The sequence below is a fragment of the Formica exsecta genome, unplaced genomic scaffold, assembly GCF_003651465.1.
Source record: "Formica exsecta isolate Colony F162 unplaced genomic scaffold, ASM365146v1 scaffold211, whole genome shotgun sequence".
Lineage (NCBI taxonomy): Eukaryota > Metazoa > Arthropoda > Insecta > Hymenoptera > Formicidae > Formica > Formica exsecta.
The window spans coordinates 924510-939985 of record NW_021849408.1 but is presented as its reverse complement, the minus strand read 5'-3'; the positions used below and the strand labels follow the sequence as shown (position 1 = coordinate 939985).

General features: G+C 33.9%; 2 protein-coding genes across 3 annotated transcripts in view; one reads left to right on the top strand and one right to left on the bottom strand.

Moving 5' to 3' along the window:
- Positions 1–7641, top strand: part of LOC115235193 (low density lipoprotein receptor adapter protein 1-like) — a 73201-nt gene extending 65560 nt beyond the window's left edge. For both annotated transcript variants that reach the window (XM_029806812.1, XM_029806811.1), the window contains exons 4-6: positions 642–883; positions 2518–2672; positions 3385–7641. In XM_029806812.1, the coding sequence (XP_029662672.1) occupies positions 642–883; positions 2518–2672; positions 3385–3585 (598 nt within the window). In that variant the 3' untranslated portion in view covers positions 3586–7641. The remainder of the gene's footprint in view (positions 1–641; positions 884–2517; positions 2673–3384) is intronic.
- A 1244-nt stretch (positions 7642–8885) lies between these two features.
- The window catches only part of LOC115235192 (beta-1,4-N-acetylgalactosaminyltransferase bre-4-like), a 27780-nt gene continuing 21189 nt past the window's right edge, over positions 8886–15476 (bottom strand). The window contains exons 4-6 of the mRNA XM_029806810.1: positions 12632–12815; positions 12157–12375; positions 8886–12059 (exon numbers count right to left, since the gene is read on the bottom strand). Coding sequence (XP_029662670.1) covers positions 11921–12059; positions 12157–12375; positions 12632–12815 — 542 coding nt within the window. The 3' untranslated portion in view covers positions 8886–11920. The remainder of the gene's footprint in view (positions 12060–12156; positions 12376–12631; positions 12816–15476) is intronic.

Below are 15476 nucleotides of genomic sequence, written 5' to 3'. Positions count from 1 at the left end.
ATGTATGTATTGTATGTATGTATTAAAATAAACTAAGCTCGTTACGTAAGATAAGGGATGAAAGTGTCTCAGTACATCCCCTTTGGAGTTAACGTCAGTTNTATATATATATATGTATGTATGTATTAAAATAAACTAAGCTCGTTACGTAAGATAAGGGATGAAAGTGTCTCAGTACATCCCCTTTGGAGTTCCTTCCTAAAACGTCAGTTATATCACTGCATCCGTTCTTTTATAAGTGTCGCGATGCATCCCGCATACACACACACACACATACACACACATACACACATTGTTTCCTTTACATATTATATTATTCTCGCTTCCCTTACGGAATTTCGGATCTGCCCTCCAGCAAATTTTCGGCTATTATACACGGAGCTAACATTCTACGGTCCGACATAAACGGAAGAAGCTGCCGCCGCAAGTGGTAAATATAAATTTACATAATGCAGGATATGCATAAAAAGTTGCGTAAAACTGAGATTATCGCTATAGTTGAGGACGCTGCGTTGTGAGGAAGGTGATATCTTTTAATCTCCTTAAAAGATACACAGATAAGAAAGAAGTTATTTTTGATAGAAAAAATTAATTCTTGCAATGTATAATATAATTCGGATCTCGTTATCAATTTGTTTCAGGATCTCGTATTGCTCGGCGGATGCGACGCACGATCATGTGTTCGCGTTCATCGCGACGAATCTGAACGAGACGATGGAGTGTCACGCGTTTCTCTGCCCCAAGAGAAAAATGGCGCAGACAGTGACACTGACTGTGGCACAGGCTTTCAACACTGCTTATCAGGCGTGGCAGTTGTCGCAGTCCGATCCCAGGATCCATCACGCGCAAGATAAGAGTCCTCCTTTGACGGGCGATAAGACTGGTGAGGAAGCTTTTCATATTAGTAGTATTACACTAAAATCGATCGTTATGATCTTTCAAGACGACATAAAAATCTTCTCGTAAAAATGCAAGAAAATAAAAAAGAATTAAGGGAGAATTGAGAAAATAGGGGAAATAAATACGATTAAAAGATTCTGTTAATTTAATAAAAGGTGTTAAAGAAAAATTAAGATCTTTAAAAAAAAAGATTTGTTAATTATATAATTAGAAATTTTAATAATATTAAGAATTTTCGAAGAGGACAAATTTTCTACATAAGTTATATACAATTATTAATTTAGGTAAATTTGGAAGCTTTTTAAAACGCAAGTTACGCGCGATTAGAACTTGAGGAAAAATTAAATATATTCATCGTCAATGAGTAGAAATGGAGCCTACTCTCGTTTTTCTGCACTTCGGAAAAGTTGCTGCTTGCTTTAATCTGGAGCGGGTTTGTGTGAGCGGGGATATAAAGAGGTGGCTGCCACGATGATCGTGAAGTGCAGTGCCTATATGGGCTTTGCACTTAACCCGCCGAGAGTACGGATATTGCGGGGGTGCTTCCTGGCACCGAGCAAGAGAGCCAGGAAATTGTGCGTTAATATTGAGGGTAGCACACACACTCTGCAACAATGAAAAGTATTGTAATTCCACTTTTGGACATTTTCAGTATTAATCCTCTTTCCTTTAATGACACTTTATTACATTTAACAAATAAGTATAGAAAGTGGAAAGTATTATATAATTCTAATTCGTCTAATTTTATGTTTATTTAATACCAGATTGTTGTTCTGATACAAAGTGATAAACAAAATACTATAGGGAAAAGAAAATTATTGCAAAATAATTCTCTCCTGAAAGTTTACTATTTTTTACTTTTATTGAATATTTCTCATTGGTGCTGTATCAATGTTTTATTGCTAATATGATATATAATTCACATTGATATAGCACGTTTATGCCGAAAATATAGATATACCAGACGAAACTGATATTTTCATAATCGATCAATTTAATTCTCGCTGTATCGCAAAACTAGTGTATTGATTTTTAGATTAGTTTTCCAAGGATTTTATTTTATGGATATTGCATGGAAATATGTCACTTTTAAATATTGTATCGAATATTTGGGGGTGCAGAGCTTTAGAAAGGTTTATGTAGGTGATGCTTCATTTCAAAAATAAATATTTATCTGTATCAATCCGTGCGCTAAAAAATTAATTTGCATTTTCAAATCTTTTTATCGCGCTATTTCATAAACCATATTTTTATCGAATCTCTCTACATATAATTCAAAATTGTTATAAATTTTGAATCTTCTTTCAATTCGAAAAGCATATTTATCCAATAAAAATTTTAACATATGAATAACATTCAAATTATAAAAAATTTTCAAACAATAGAGTAATTTTCACTAATCGAACATTTAATTGTAAGATGAGAGTGAATAATGATTTATTTAACATATTCAAGTGTTTTATGTTACTTTATAGTAAATAGTATTTTCATATACATATTTATTTGCACAATTCTATCTTTTTATGCAATATTATCAATTTATTCGGAAATAATATACCTTCTGTTATACATCTGTTCGATATTGTCTAATTATTTGATTTGTATCTTTGATTGCAGATAACAATGAGAAAAAAAACGCCAGCGAGACAAAAACCACCACCGGCAAGATCAACGAACAAAATAAGCAGAATGGTCAACAACGGCGTAATGAAAGCCAGAAGAATTTATTAATTGATCTGTCGAACGATCCTAAACCAGCAGGAAATTCATGGGTGAGTGATAAAATGCGAGATTCTCTCTCTCTCTCTCTCTCTCTCTCTCTTTGATGCATCATTGTCGTTGCTGGCGCCCATTAAAAGGCGCCCGATCGTAAAGCGATAATTCCGAGGCCTTTGATCTCTTTGCCGTTGCAACATCGAGTCGATATTCTACATCGTGTTGCTATATTTATAAGCTTTTCGCCATTAATTTACATCGCATTAGTAGATACGAGAAGAGGTTGCTCTTTTGGAGATTAATTAAAATATCCGGAATAGCAGTCGTTCGTATTTATTCCTCGAGAATTTTGGAAAAATTTCAAATACACACACATATTTTATACTTTTATTTGGGAAAGCGCCAAAACATTTTCTTCGATGTTTTCTAAATCAAATAAATCGGGAAACTTTATATTCATACATGCTATAATTTTATTCATTATAACTGATTAAAATATTTGAAATATACTTGCAACATTACATGTATTCTTGTGTGAATTACAAAAGAAAAATCTATCATTAACTCTTCCATATTTTCTATATCGATAAAAAACTCTAATTGTAGAAACAATTTTATATCTGAAAAAACTTTTAACCTACCTTTTAATAATATTCCAATAATTATATAATAATCGTTATTATTTTTCATTTATAATTGATAATGAGAAATAATAAAATTGAGCAGATAAAAATTTATTGAATAGCGTGAATTGTTTGTTTGTTACAGGTGTGTTTCGAGGAGGACTCAGACGCGAAAAAAAGCCAGAAGAAGAACGCGGCGGTCAACAACAGTATTCCTATGACCACGCTTAGGCATAATACAACGGCGTCTACCCCGGCTCATCATGTGGTGCCTCGACCGAGCGCTGGTTTCAAGGTGCAGAACGCTTGGGGTGAATCCAGATCGGTCGATCTCATGTGCTCGTAGCAGGCAGGATAGCCGGCGGCCGACAGTTTCAGGGATGTGCCGTTGATCACAGGCCTCTGGAAGCATCTTTCGAACAACGGCCAAGCCAAAAAGACCAACGGCAGTCATTAAAGATCCTTCAGCCGAACTGTCCTAATAACTTCCGATCGCGAATTTAGACATGAAGAATCGAGGATTCTTGCCGATAATCCATATTTTTAGCGAATGCCGAAGAAAGACAGCGGAGACGTGACACAGTGATGTCTATCTTGTGTGATGTAATCTTAATGAGACTATGTTAGGTCCAAGTGAGGTTTCTATATCAGCTGAGGGAACGAAGGAATGGCTGCACGGATGATTTCTATTCGATATAATAACGGCGATGCTGATTTTTAAAGAGGACCAACCCGCAGCGGAAAAAGATTGCGATAATCGGGGTGAGATCAATTTGCAATGGATTTTGTATAACGCGTATATATACATATACATATAAATCTGTGCCAATTACTTTACACATACATATCGCACAAACATCAGTGAAAGAGAATATAAGAATGTCGAGACATACGCGCTTTTTATTGTTGTTAATAGTATTAACTCTGGAAATTAAATTAAAATTAGTCTTAAATTCGCGTTTTGAGAAAATAAAACTTCAAAGAGAGATCAGCATATTAAAGATTAATTTTCAAAGTTAACCGAAGGATTAAAAATCTCGATGCAAAAATCAGATAAATTCTTCTCAATTTTTTAAAAAAGGTTAATATAATCTATCTATTAATTAAAATTTTTTTAATAAAAACTATAATTATAATGAATATCTCTAAAAAAATTTATAACATTTACTACAAAATAAATCATGAAAATATAATAAATAAATTAAATAGTCATTTAACTGATTTTTATATTTTTTGGTATTTTTATTGATACTTCATTTATATCCGATTTCTCTGTTTTTCTTACACAATTATATGGATATGAAATTAATTCTTGAGAGTACAATTCATGTGAGTATACTTGAAGCTTTAATGCTAAAAATGCATCCCGTCCAAATTTGAAAATATCGCTGCCACATTTTAACCCCGTGTATTTTGAATATTTTACATCTACGACATAGTATAGGAATAAATTGTTTTAAAACGATTTTTTAATGAATTCTTATCACGTAAAAATGCGAATTCCAGGGTTAATACCTATTTGTTATTTTTATTAGAAAAAAACTCCAATCTTTTATCTACATCATACACAAAACGCGAAGAATCGAGAAAACACCAGGTTTCGTAGATCGATTCCCTATTACGAATGCTGGATAGAGATAATCCTTTACGTAATCGTTGATAATTGAACCTTTGATTGAATAGCTGGACTATTTCTTATTGTTAGCTGAAGTTCTTGTTAAAGTTTCTTGCAAAAACAAAGTTTGATGTAAACGTAGCCATTTAAACAGATATAAAAAAATCGCATTATTTTTAATGCATTGTTGGCGTAATTTGCGATTAGCTCATTTTGTAAAGTTCATTTCTGTTACTTTATTTCATATTTAAAGAGGTCAAATTTGATGAACAAGCTTTCTTGCGCACCGATGATGATACAATTTCATTAATAGCGTCGACGGATTAAAGAGCGATTGCTATCGAATTATCGCAATATTTGCATATGATATATTAAGTGTGAATGTGTTGATATACTATGTTATGAATAAATGTGCGCGTATCATAAGTAGGGCGTAATAATGCCGCTAATAATCGAGGGGTGAACGTTAACATAATTTAGCGTTAACTATATTGATATTTAATTTATCAATTGTTAAACCGTAAATATATCGTATTCCTGGTTGTAGATCATATCTGTATGTAATTATCGCGATTACGTGACATCGGACAATCCAAGTCCTCATTTCGCGATAATATGTTATTGTCGATTCGGTTATAATATTTTCGAAACAATAATTTGATATTTTTTACCGCATGGTCGACATAGGGCTGTGTTCGTTTCCGAAAGAAAAAGATATAACGGATATAGTACATATTATATGGTAACTTACTGTCCATTAGTCGATGTTATATCGTCAAAGAACGACGTTTTTAAACTATTAGATAAAATTACGTCGATTCTAATATAGTTATTCTGATGGAAGATTTTCATAGATTCACGGAATTTATCACAAGATGATATGAAATAGTCAAAACGCTCATTTTTTTAATTAAATAAGTCATATTAATCTCTTTTCGAGAGAAAGAAAGAGAGAAAGAGAGAGAGATTAAAGTTTTTGTACAAAATTTTTCGTTATCTTTATTAATTTTTAAGATAAAACATTGAATTTTATTGTAAAATATTTTTTATCTCTATATAAATATTTTTTTTTACAAAAGAATTGTTATATTAGATAATATATTATTAGAAAAAGCATTACTGTTTTTCTTTAAAAATCTATAAAAAATATTAGAATTGTCTTAAAATCTCGAAATTTTATCGTTATAATTAAAAATTAATTATCAGAGTTGTGAGATGCCAAAGTAGGCATTTATAATCAAGAAGGGATTAAAATGGCTTTGCATTATTTTATCCCGTATAGATCAGATGATATATCAGCTGAAAACTTGACCGTTCAAATGTATGCTGATAATCATCTCGAAACGATAATTCCATTATTCTATGCTGCGCATTAGTAGCACACGATCATTGCACTTGTATTTACCACAGGAATGTTACATACATTTTTTGCGCTAAATGTTCGTAGTTCGTAAGCAGCACAAATCAAATATACGTATACATATCCGATGTGCGTCTTGTGAGAATTTATTCCGGTACAGAAAAAAATAATCACCTTTTTTGCGATCCTTAAGATGAATTCAGATATCGATTCATTCCGCCTTATGCGCACATGCGCGATGGCTAAACCCCTATCAATATTGATAATTTTAGTTTACATTCGCGAAATTATACAAAAACTACGTTTGCAAGTTTCGTTTTATTGACATAAGCTAATAATTATTGTCACAAGATAATAGCATGATCAGAAGTCATTGGGGTATATAGATTTGTTTCTCGAGTAAGGATAAGATGACACGCAGTACCAAAGATAGAAAAAAAGGAATATGCTTTAACAGAAATTTATTGTTCCAATACATCACGAATGTAATTTGTAAGAAGGGAGATAGCCTCCCAGATGTTCCGGTAAATCGAGAAGAAGCAAATATTACGTACACGAGGATAATCTCCATACTTTATGCATTTATCCGCATTACTTTTTTAGATGGTTTTTCCTTAGCCAATTTATATGAATATCGTCATATATATCATAATTTTTTCTCTTTAATCTTTTGACTTATAAAAATCGAAAATGGTTGCTTTTAAACAATAGATCCTTCTCTTCAGTCGAAGGACCTATCTCAATTATCCCTTTCGGACTAGTGACGCGAAATAAACATATTTCGAGAAAATATTTTTTTCCAACGAAAGAGAAGGATAGTATTTCGAAAATATTTTAAGAATGTTCCGGGGATTTATATAACGTTTCCTAACATTATAACTATAAGAATGATCAGAAAATATTCTGAGAATTTTTGAAATATTTTGAGACGTCTCTGAAGAATATTATAAATTCCTCCAAAGAATTCTCTAAAAATATTTGGAGAAATCTCGGAATATTCGGTTGATATATATGTACAGATTTGCACAAATTTCTTGCTATATATATAGTTATATAATATTACATAAATGCGCTTTTATAAAATTCGTAATGACAGATTTTTTTCTCGAAATATTCGTAAAATATTTTCTTGCGTCAACAATCCAATCTACGATTAGTAATATGAAAAGTCCTCGTGTCCGCGCTTTGAAGATTTCCTGACGCTTTTAATTAGCGACGGCATCGCGTATATATATATATATATGTAATACATTACACACCCCGTATTACATGCGCCTCTTTTTCTCTCACACATTCTGTCGCTTACCTTCTCATATAAATACTTAACGATTACTCCTTATATGCAATACTTATATCTCTAATCACTATCTCGTCTTTGCTGAAATTGGTGTTTAATATCGAACATGCCGTACGAGAACCGCAATTTCGCGATAAAGACAAATATTAAAAAATAATTGCACTCCACGCTCTAAACAATTTCTTATCAATCTAGTGTAACAATAACGATACAGTAATAATAAATTGATCGCATAAAACTACATAACTCTCGCGATTATCGCAAAAGAATAATCCCTCTCTCGATAAATAATGCTTCTAAAATATGTGCGCAAAAAAATGGGTGTGCAAGATGTACAGTGATACGTATAAAAGTCTCGTCTTCTCAATGGAAGAATTTCAAGTCGTAAAAATGCAAGAGAACAGGATGATCATATCCTGCGAAACTCTCGTACGGCAATCAAACGTACCAAATTTGCCAGGCGTATTCACAATACATAGAGTGTGTCACGTAAATTAATCCGGTCGTATATTCTTCAAATATAAGAAAAAGAACTTAATTCAATTGCAATTCACGAAAAATAAAAAATCTTTTTTTTTTTGTTATACACACTCGAGTATCGCAACCGGGCCGTTTCTACGCGACACGTCATGCATAACGTGCTCGAGAAATAAAATATAACTCATTGTCAAAAAAATAATATAATGAAATAAATAATATTCTGATTTTTTATATAGTTACGATAGTTTAAATAATTTAATTTAATAAAGTATATATTTGAGACTCTGTTAGTATAATGGATAAAATATAATATATATGTTATATAGTTATATTTTATTTTTTGATTATATCGATGAAATTTAATTTTCCTGTAAATTGTGACTTATATTTCTTTTTCGGGAGCACGTTAAATTATTTTCTCTGTCTTAAATTATCTTAGGTATTCCTGATTATTCGATTATAGTAATATTATATGATACAACGTTTTCTTTAAGCTACACTGAAATATTATCTCGAATCGTTTCTCCTTCGCACGTTCGCTTCCGCTTGTCTTTCATTTCCATTCGGTAACAAATTAATTATTAAGTCGCGTAACGAAGAATATTCTTAGATAATTCTTATAAAATCTCTCAACAAAATTACTTAGCTATGACTTATTCTGAATTATCCTCCTCAGACTTTTTATTCGAAGTTACTTGTCTCTTATCGAAACACAAAATTATTTTGCATTCTGTATTTTTATTCAATATTTATCAAGTTTTTCTTTTTTATACTATTTCTGTATTGAATTTAAACTTGATATTGAATAACAGTAAATTTCAAGACTAAAATAGGATAGGCAAATTAAAAAAAAACAACCATTGTTATGTATATATAGCTTTATTTTTCCCTCTCTTTTTCTTATTTAATGTAATTTTAAAAATTATTCTTTCTCACAACTCTTAATTGAATTCTCTTTTTAAGAATACAAAATAGTTTTAATATTTTTGAACAAAAAGATCTCTCTTTTATATATGAAACAATTTTAAATATTCAATTTCAGAAGAATAAGTGACAACTTGAATGATTTTAATTTCATGTCTGAGAGGATAAAGTCAGATTACGCAAAAACAACAAAACAAACTGATTACATATTTACATATCGGATAACATCGGAATGTTTAATCACAGGAACGGTGTTAAAAGGAACGCATCTAACGCATATTCAATATTTCCCGCATCTCATATTTTTTCAATCGGAATTTTCATGCACGTGCCACTTCGTACAACGCAAACATCAATTGAATCCTGTCTCCAGTAATTCTGAAAAACTTATCACTTCGCATTTACGATTCATTCGCTTGAAAAGAAAAGCAAGCCATATAAATTAAATTAATTAAGACACATTTGTTAATATTTTTTCATTACATTTACATTGACTAAAAAAAAAGGTATGAGAACACATAGTTTATTTTGCTATCGCCAAAATGTTGAGATCAATGTTCAGTTGAAAATTTTAACACAGTTTATCAAAGCTAAATGCGAAGTAATAAGTCGGATAGCTTTGAAAAGCAGTTGGGTGGATGAGTTTTGGGGCCGAGAGTTTTGACGGGGATAAGTATCGATCGATTGCGATTGGTTGCACAACGCGAAAGGAAAAGAATGTTAATTGTACCGCTCGTCATCACGAGTCTATCTCCTAAGTTTCTTTCGCCGTGATCTTTTTAGCCGTCGAAAGATGCATTATTCACAGCCCGTGCTCTCGCTTGCGCCTAATGCTTAAGTATGCTTGTCCATACATGACCGTGAAGCTTCACAGGTGTCTCACTACGCTCTATGACAAGACGTGATATGTTAGTGTATCCTAAGTCTTGAATGCGTTCGCTATCGTCTCGCATATATTCAAGTGGATTTCGATCACACGCATTCAGCAAGTATATATTCACGTTATTTCTCTCGAAACGTATAATTGTCTAATTGTGTGAAGAAGTTAATTTTAGAGACAAACTGTACAAACATCAGTTACTGTTGATCGGGGTTAATTAAATATTTTTATTAGCCAAGAATTCATTAAAGTTTTTCAATTACTTCTGTTAAGTTTATTCTTGTTTCAAGTGATTCTTTGTTTTTTTCTGATTCTAGTTTTCTACGAAACTTGATAACTGGTTAAATAAAAATTAAATATTTGTCTGATTTTAGTTAAAAACTGCTTATTCGAGATATTGCTACAATTAAGTCTGAAGATCAATCTATGTCTTGGAAGAAAAATACGATTTTTATTGAAGAATTCTTATATCTTACCTTGAGGCAAACAGGTAATTCTATTTCATATCTAGTCGTAAGTATACGCGAGCAAAGTGTGCGTATCCTCGCTTACCATCAAACAATTAAGTACCATTTCTTCATTTCACACAGTGAAATGCTCGCGTTTATTATATTGACCGAAAAATCAATCCCTCGCAACGAAGTTAACCGATAATTTACAGTTTCGTAAAAAAATAAGCTCCGATCTCGCCTTGAGAGCTCGAGTTACGAATTCAGAACGCGTTCGGATCAAGGTTTAACGAGTGACACGCGACCTTGAAAAGTGATTCGAAACCTCTCGCGTTACGTCTCGTGTGATTAGCCTACGAGAAATTTTATCCGCGACATTATCCTCCCTCCTGTATATTCTCTCATTACAAACTCTAATCCATTCTATCTTTAGAATCATACGGTAGTTTCTCGTTAGCGGAAGAGTTGGAAGGTCGTCTTTGCTAACTCTCGGATTGCATTAATATTCAAAACAAATTACTGGCTGACTCATTATTATTAACAAGCTATTGTACGATTTTTTAATTCATTGTCCGGATTGCTTTTTTTTATTCGCTAACGAGACGACACACCGTGCACGATGATCACCTAACGATGAATAGGATATATAAGCCGTAAAAGCGGAAGCTCTCTAAAGTTCCCTCGAGCGACGATAGTTTGCTTTGTGTATACTATAATATCGTTGCTTGACTTTAAGAAGGATACTGGAGCTCCTCATTCTCTCGGCTTCTTCCTCGTATTTTCTATCTCTTTCTCTTTCTCTCTCGCACATCATACACACACATTCTCTCCTTTGGCACGTCAGCTCGTATGCTACTCTCTACTCGCTCTCTAACCTATCGTCGCGATAAAAAAATATGAGGAATAAAAATATATCACGTAACAACATCCTCCTCCCATGGGAAGAGGGACAAACTGAGGGCGAGGCCCTCATGCAACGGCGAGATACTCGACAACTCCCATATGAAAGCATCTTTTTCCTCTTCGTAACCCCTAACACTGACGCGCTCTAGCTTCGCATTAATCTTTCTCCTGCGTCTCCTGCGCGCCAAACTTCTCGAAATTTTTAATTTTACAGAGTCCTTCCTTAATAATACAGTATGCAAACGACATATTTTTTCGGCTTATTAATTTTCTTGCCTTTTTGATCGAAGGAAAGAAACATCGAAAGCGATCAATCTCCGATAAAACCTGGATGGCGTAGGATTAATTAGAAATTCTAAATACAGAGAGGTCATATCACTATATGGCATCTCTTTTAATTAAGGATTATGAAATCTTACAGAACATTCCTCATTATTCTTATCTTTCTCATTATTCATTACTCGAGCTTCTTACTTTCAACGAATTGTATTATGCATCGAGTGTGCCATAAATGTTTGCAGTTAGATCAGTTAAGGATACAAATAACCGGTGCATTCGGAACCTCGTCTTTTCGTCAATGATTTGGCATTTTCACGCAAGAAGAACGCCACGCTTCTCTCGCAAACATATTTTGCGCGAATGATTTTCGTTCTTGATCTTGTTCCATCGATGAATAGCAAACTCCAGAGACGTGCTCTCGTAACGATCGTATTGACCTTGCTACTAGGGGTAAACTTGGCGCGTAGGAGCGTTCAGCCGAGCCAGGGTAGCCATCAGCTGGGCTGCGGTGGCGTCAGTCTCACCAGGAGCCACGTGTACAATCTTGGCTTCCGCTTATCGCTCAGTTCGTACTGCAGGTTGGCTAGCCCGTCAGTGGAAAACCTCTTTTTGCCTGTTTTCAGGAACTCATACCTGCCGTCAAATAATAAGTATTTATCACAATGATATTAGAAAGCTAATTATATCTCTTTGATAATTGATAAAAAATGGTGACTTCTTTTCGACTCACCTCTTCGGATTGGCCTTCTCCTTCTTGTGCGTGAGCATCTTGTAGCGCGCGACGTTCGCCGGATAACGCGAGATATGCAAGCCGTGGGCCTTGATGCGATTCGCCATATCGTCATCCTCGCCACCCCAACCCCAGAAGACGTTGCTGAAGCCGTTCACCAGTTGGAAGTGTTCGCGCGACATTGCGGATACGCCACCAAAAAGATCGGCGTAAGGTAATCTGAGGAACGAACACTTGAAAATATTAAAAACAGGTTTTCTCGAAAAAAAAAAAAATTTATCTCGTGCCAAATACTGAAACTGTGTGTGTTATATCATAGATCTGAATCATATATATTTGAAAAATTAGATTTACTTTATTTATTTAAACTTTGATTTTATTGTATCTATTTAAAATCTATATATAATTAATTATATTTTATATCTTTATTTATATAAAATAGGCGGAAAGATGCGAGAGAAAATTGTGCTTTCACCTGTACTTGAATTTGTCCACCGCGACCGACATGTGTCTGGGCTGCTCGGGACAAGTGTACAAATTTCTATCATCCTCCGGAAGTAGGTCAACATCATGAAAGATGAAACAATCGAAGGTTCTTTCTTTCAGAGCCTCCACATAGCCGACGTTCATAAGCATTGCTCGATTAAAGGCTCCGGTACCTGAGGACAGAGCGACATGGCTAAATACTATGATACAACTATAATAAGAGTGCATAGTTGTATATAATAGTTTTTTACAAATAGATATTTAAATCTGTCGATGCAAAAATAATAAATAAAATTAGTTTGATATAATTCGGCAGTCTAGATTAGAAAAAAAAGAATAATCAAGATTTTCTTCTCTTAGAAAAATCCAATTTTTTAATTGCTTAAGAAATTCTAACTATATAATTTTGAGAATAAATCAATATATTTTATTTCAAACTCTTGATATTCGAAATTTTGTAAGTTATTAATATTTACTTAATTTTCGGAAAGCAGGTATAAAAAAAGCAATTAGCAAGTTGAAATAATTCTTTACTAAAGTATAATAAAACTTCTTTAATAAATCGCAATTAGCCAAAACAATCAGCTTTCGCGAATAAAAATTGATTAGCTCTTTGACCAAAAATATTCCATTGTTAATCAAGTTTAACCAAATTTTTAGTGAACTTTTGAACTTTTGAGCTTTTTAATTCATAAACGCCAATTAATTTGATCTACTATAAGCTATCAAAATCATTCTCGACTGCAAATAATCCGTGTGTTCTGAAAAAAAAAAATTTTCTTGACAAAATCGCTCTATAACAGACTTGTTTAAAAACCGAAGGAAATTTTGATCTTTTCCAGGAAAGTTGAAGAAAATCCGTGTACAAATTTCTGTAAGTTTGAAACTGCTGCTTTGCAAGGCTTGATGAAAGAGCGATGTTTGACGTAAGTCGTCTGGCGCAATTAAAAGTTTCGCGTCTTATCCTATCTTCGCGTTTGTTCGGGTGCCACGAACAAAAGTGGGTCATATGTAGGGAACAACTTTAGTAAATTTTCTTCATATTTCTTGTTATCTGCTTATCGTCTCCATCCTTTTGGGCTAGGATTCATAATTAAATATTAGAATAGGCTCGAGTGCGCAATTAATGGAGACGATTTTAATTTCTAAGTTAATCTATGAAATTATTTTATATATATATAAATTAATTTACATTTCTGTTAGCGTTTGTTATCCACGCTAAATTGCACAAAGGATTCGTAGATTAAATTTCCCGGATGCGGAACGCGTTGTATATGCTTTGTGCGGAGGAAGAAGGAAGCGAAAGAACATAGTGAGAACGCGAGGCTGGAAGGAACCTGACTAAACCTAACGGCGTCGTCGTCTACCGTCCGTTTATTTGAAAATAATTACGAGACCTAGCAGGTTCCTTCTCAAAGAACGAAGAGGCAAAGGCTAACGCTCTCAAAGCAGCTGGCTGCATCTCTCCCGTCCGTCATCGATTATTATTGGCTCAATAGACCTCGCGCTCGATCGAATCTCTTGAACGACCGTTATATACGGAGACAGGGGGGTCACGAGGAGGCCAAAGACCTCGGAGGAGCGTTCGCCAAACGTGTGCAAGACGGGGATATAAACAGTCTTGTTTTTCTCGGTCTCGGCGAAAAGTGTCTCGGCGCAAGTTTATTCCAGGTATTTTAGACATTTCTTTATATCGCGTCGGCGACGAAATAAAAAGGGATATGATAAAAGGGGATGGTAAGGACGGGGGCGCGGAATACGAGGGCGGTGGATGACGATAAAAGGACGCAGGTGCAGCAAACAATTTCGTAACGGGGAGAAATGGAAATTCATCCGCGCAGGAGTGCGAGAGAGAGATGGTTTCGATTTAAAAAATGTAAATGTCAAGCGATCTAATGGTGTTTGTTACGAAACGGTTTTCCTCGTCTATTTGCGACGCTGTCACATTGTTATTCGCATCCTGAAAGAGATGTTGTACAATTACGCTTTTTGACGAAATAGAAATGCAAATGATGGAAGCGACGCGACGTGCAGTTTAGCCGAGAAAAAAGATATATTATAGATATAGATATTATACGTTTTTATCTGTCATCTGTCATTATATGTTATTATCTGTTTTTCGCGATAGCATTTTTATCACCCAAACATAATTTTTTGATATAAAATCGCGCGAGCAAGATGAACCTTTTACCGAAGTGAATTTTTTCTTCTTAAGTTTGTATATATTAAAATTGATTTTTAAAAAGATTAATTGCAAGCGCGTATGGCTATTTTAATCAACATCTTCCATCGCGGCTCAGATTACACGCGACTAATTAATTCGTTTCTCTATTAAGTACAATCACAGTTGATCTCTAATTAAAATGTGACGCTCTATTGAATGATCCGTTATATCACAAGATACGAAACTACATCGCCTTTGTTTTTCGTTTCTGTCAATTCATCACTACTTCCGTCTCATAATTATTACGTCAAGAGGATGCAACTGCGGCGCGACGATGAAAGACGACGGACCGTTTATTAATGTACCTCGCTCGCGATAGGCTCTCTTCTTGCGATTCTAATAAATACTAATGAAGACTGTCTGAGTGAGTACCTTGTCTCGACAGGTACCTCTTCCAACTAGCAACAAGCTCAATTCATTTCCATATCCGCTTTCGTGAAGACGTCGCTTATTTATTCGTCCGAAAGAATTGTGTCTGCGATATAACATTATGCACTGCCACGCTTATTCAAAGTATGAAAGGGCGTCTGTCTGTATCTCTGACGTATATTTAAATTCCTGAAATATCTCATCGCACTTTCCTCTGTCTAGCATATTATATATATATATA